At 42.6% G+C, this 4,439-nt stretch overlaps 1 protein-coding gene across 1 annotated transcript; it reads left to right on the top strand.

Moving 5' to 3' along the window:
• The first annotated feature begins 1,624 nt into the window (after positions 1-1,624).
• On the top strand, positions 1,625-3,762 carry LOC107732312 (brain-specific homeobox/POU domain protein 3-like). Its single transcript, XM_016543596.1, has 2 exons — positions 1,625-1,652; positions 1,793-3,762. Exons 1-2 carry the CDS (start codon positions 1,625-1,627, stop codon positions 2,653-2,655), a joined length of 891 nt encoding a protein of 296 aa, XP_016399082.1. The 3' UTR covers positions 2,656-3,762.
• The last annotated feature ends 677 nt before the right edge of the window (positions 3,763-4,439 follow it).

Below are 4,439 nucleotides of genomic sequence, written 5' to 3'. Positions count from 1 at the left end.
CGGGTGCCAAGGCCTTGCCGGAGAGCAAGGCACGAGGGGACGATGTTGCTATCTGTGTCTGCATCTCAGGTTTCTGAGTCACACTCGCAGAGACTCCTTCTTCCATTGTGGGCCTTTATTGTCCGTGTCTGGGGTTTCAGCACCAATTAGAGTGATAGATATGTGGGTTCTATACAAGCCAAAGCAGAGCAGCTTGCATGCACTACCAACAAAACCTGCGCAACACACAACCCACTTTGAAGAGGTGCTGATCAAATAGTCAAGTTCCAATAATGAGGTTCCCAAGTTAGCAGCTTCACTGTGTGAAGGGTAATGTGATCTATTCACAGAACCAAGACTTTTTATCTACTGCAAGCATTTGGTTGTTTTTTTAACCACACTTTTTCTTTAATTCATTCATTCATTCAAGCAAATGGATAGTGGCACCAGCATTTCATTTGTCAAAATGACTGCGACTCAGTGTCGGCAGTCTGACAGAGAAAGAAGGAACGACAGGAAAAGAGGGAACGACTCAATAGATTCAACAAGTATGGCTTGTATCATCTCGGCTGCATGTCTGTCTCTCTATCTACATGTATATGCTCACTCTTTGAGCCCTCTTCTCTTTTCCAGACTGCCTCTCTCTGTTCTGTCACTTTTGCTGTGCCTCTCTGTCCGTCCCTCAGCATTTGGAGTCCCCAGTGACAGTGGTTGCTGGGGGAGAGATGGCAGCATTGATGCATATTTGATGAGCGGGTGCCAAGGCCTTGCCGGAGAGCAAGGCACGAGGGGACGATGTTGCTATCTGTGTCTGCATCTCAGGTTTCTGAGTCACACTCGCAGAGACTCCTTCTTCCATTGTGGGCCTTTATTGTCCGTGTCTGGGGTTTCAGCACCAATTAGAGTGATAGATATGTGGGTTCTATACAAGCCAAAGCAGAGCAGCTTGCATGCACTACCAACAAAACCTGCGCAACACACAACCCACTTTGAAGAGGTGCTGATCAAATAGTCAAGTTCCAATAATGAAGTTCCCAAGTTAGCAGCTTCACTGCGTGAAGGGTAATGTGATCTATTCACTGAACCAAGACTTTTTATCTACTGGAAGCATTTAGTTGTTGTTGTTTTTTTTACCACAGTTTTTCTTTAATTCATTCATTCATTCATTCATGCAAATGGATGGTGGTTCCAGCATTTCATTTGTCAGACTGAGGTATTTGATTGACTACTTTCATCTGTTTGACCTGTGTTTTTTTTTTTTATCAATATTTAATTGTACATGGGCTCTTATCATCCCAGCCTGTTTATGCTCTATTTGAGAATCCATATTGTGGTGCATACCACAAAGTAAATGAACAATAATTAATTCATGTAACAAATTGTTAAGGCTGGCCACATGAAGAAAAAAACACAACAAAAAATTATCTTAATTAAGACAAATACATAGAACTTTAAACTATTATTTACCAGGATCCTAACACTATAGATATGGTGACAGACATTTAAACTAAGAGCATGTGCACATAAAGATCGCAGTGTTCAATACAACCAATCTAGCGCAACCTGTCAAAATCACAGCACCAATCAAAACGCACCGTGAGAGTCTCAGAGCTAAAGCCACGCCTTCTCTGCCCAAGCGCTCACGATGGGGGACGAGACCAGAAACTCCAGAGGCGTGTTCGCATCCCAAACGTACCAATAACATTTAAGGGTACTGTAATAGTAGTTGGGCGGGACCTGTACCTATCTAGGCGGGGCTAAAGGAGACAGCGTTATATTTTAGGTGCCTGCGTAAATTCCTACTGTATCACAGACATTGACAGCTCGCACCTGGCTCAAAAGAGTCACCCGTTCAAGCCAGATGCCACCTACCACACCATGACGAGCATGACCTGCACGCCCACGTCCTCTTCTGGGCACCTTCATCACCCGTCTGTGCTGACTTCTCACCACCATCATCCCCACCACCAGCCGACGCAGGGCCTGGAGGGCGACCTGCTCGACCACCTCACCCCCGGCATCTCTCTCGGAGGCATGCCGGGCTCCGACGTTTGCTCCACCGCTTCCCACCCGCATTCACACATGTCAGCAATCAACCACATGCAGCATCACCACCACCACCACCACCACCCGCAAAGTATGAACATGCACCACCACAGCCTGGGCTCGCACACCTCTCTGGGCGGCGGTGGAGACTCCGAGCCTGATCCGCGTGAGCTGGAGTCTTTCGCCGAGCGCTTCAAGCAGAGGCGGATCAAACTCGGGGTCACGCAGGCCGACGTGGGCTCGGCGTTAGCCAATCTTAAAATCCCCGGGGTCGGCTGCCTGAGCCAGAGTACTATCTGTCGGTTCGAGTCTCTCACTTTGTCCCACAATAACATGGTGGCTCTTAAGCCTATCCTGGAAGCGTGGTTGGAGGAGGCAGAACGGGCTCAGAGAGAGAAAATGGCCAAGCCGGAGATTTTTAACGGCGGGGACAAAAAGAGAAAACGCACTTCTATCGCTGCTCCAGAGAAGCGGTCGCTGGAGGCTTACTTTGCCGTGCAGCCCAGACCCTCGTCGGAGAAAATCGCTGCCATTGCCGAGAAACTGGAACTGAAAAAAAACGTGGTCCGCGTGTGGTTTTGTAATCAAAGGCAAAAGCAGAAACGGATGAAGTTTTCGGCTACGCACTAGGCCAGAATGATGTATTTAAATAAACTCAACCACCAGACATAAGAGTGAACAGAGCCGACAAAACTCTTCGAGGCTGAGGCGGAAACGCTTGCCACACTGGAATGGGAGCTGGGCGGCAACATCCCAGAGACAGAAAGTGTGCCAGAAGTTTGTCGTGACAAAATGTCAAGAAAAACGCGCTCTGGAAGACGGAGGACGAGAGGAAAACCAACACCAACTAAACGTTGAAATCATTGTACAAATCGAGAATTTAATAATAATGATTATTCTCTTAACTCAAAACAACTCTTTTATATTCATCTGTGTACATATCTGTGAATACACTGCACCTCTTTGTGTGAAGAACGCATCAAAATTCTTTTTTAAGGATGAAAAGAAAGAAAGATAAAAACGCTGTTGTGCAAAAGATGTCCCATTCTAGAAACTTTAGTGTTATTCTATATGCTCCAGAAGAAAATCATGAAGGTTCTGCTGTGATCCATTTCATGGTTTACAAGGCGTTAAGTGTTCATTTATCGTTTGAATTTTCTATTTATTTTAATGTATTGCAATAAGAGAGAACACGAGCAGGCGAACGCACCTATACACACGGACATACTTAATATACTTTTCTGTGTCTACCTCATGATTCCTGACGTCTTGACACATTCATGGTCATTTTGGAAATAGGGCATAAAACTAGACTTTTCGTTTTTGACACATTTTGGGAAAAATAGATAGAAAACACGAAGCGTTGTGCGTTGCAACTAATTTCACTTCAACGATGCTTTGACAATCAAATTATTTAAGAATGATTTTGTGACTAGCCCCTTCTACTGTACGTCCTCACTTAAATTATTATGATTAATATAATTATTATTATAATTATTACTACACTAAGTTTGTAAATGGGAACAATTCATAACATATTCAGACATTCATTGCACTTTGTAGATATGATTCCGATTTCTTATTTGTTTGGCCTATTTATATTTATACGTTATTGATTTTGTTGTTTACTTATTTATTCGAGCTTAATTTATTTTGAATACCACACATGTTTCATTTGTGAAAGTGTGCTTAACTGTGTCTGTGTACGCGACAGAAATTTCAATAAACCATGCACGTCTTACCTCAGGTACTGCAGTGTGTGTTATGTCCCTGAACTTGCTTTATTATTCTTTATTTATTTTGCTTAATATAACAATAACTACAAATAATAATAATACATATGTGTGAGATAATTTCAGGTAAACCAAAATGTAACCTACACCTTTCATGATTATCATGATTTTTTTGTTATCGTTCCTGTTGTTGCTGTCATTATGCCTAATATAAGCAACGCGATAATTTACACCGCAAACTAACGAATTCGATTATCGTGATAGTAACGAATTAACTGATGATTCATTTTAGTAACATCCCTGTAGTTTATTTAAATAATCGGTATAGTTTGTCCATGATGTTAGCCCAGCTTAAACGAATTAAAACAAACCCTTAACGTAAAGTTTTACAAGCGCGATTAAATAGGCTACATCGTTTATGAGGCAACTTCGAACGTCATGAATGTTTCTGGTAGACCTATGTTACGCAATTAGTCGGGCATCATCACTGTAACAGGAAGACAAGTTCGCTTATTTCAAGATTTGTTAAGTCCGGGCTCACTCTGGCGTTCAGCAGGTGGTTTTGAGTCCGTAAAACTCGTTATTTATGAATAATAAATATGAAGTGTTATGATACTATTGATTTTGCAAGTGTTTGTTAAGAGGAAGATATCCTAGGCTATTGCTGAACTGATGGTTCAT

This window comes from Sinocyclocheilus rhinocerous, unplaced genomic scaffold, assembly GCF_001515625.1.
Source record: "Sinocyclocheilus rhinocerous isolate Xijiao unplaced genomic scaffold, SAMN03320098_v1.1 scaffold249, whole genome shotgun sequence".
NCBI lineage: Eukaryota > Metazoa > Chordata > Actinopteri > Cypriniformes > Cyprinidae > Sinocyclocheilus > Sinocyclocheilus rhinocerous.
This window is presented reverse-complemented; position numbering and strand designations above follow the sequence as displayed.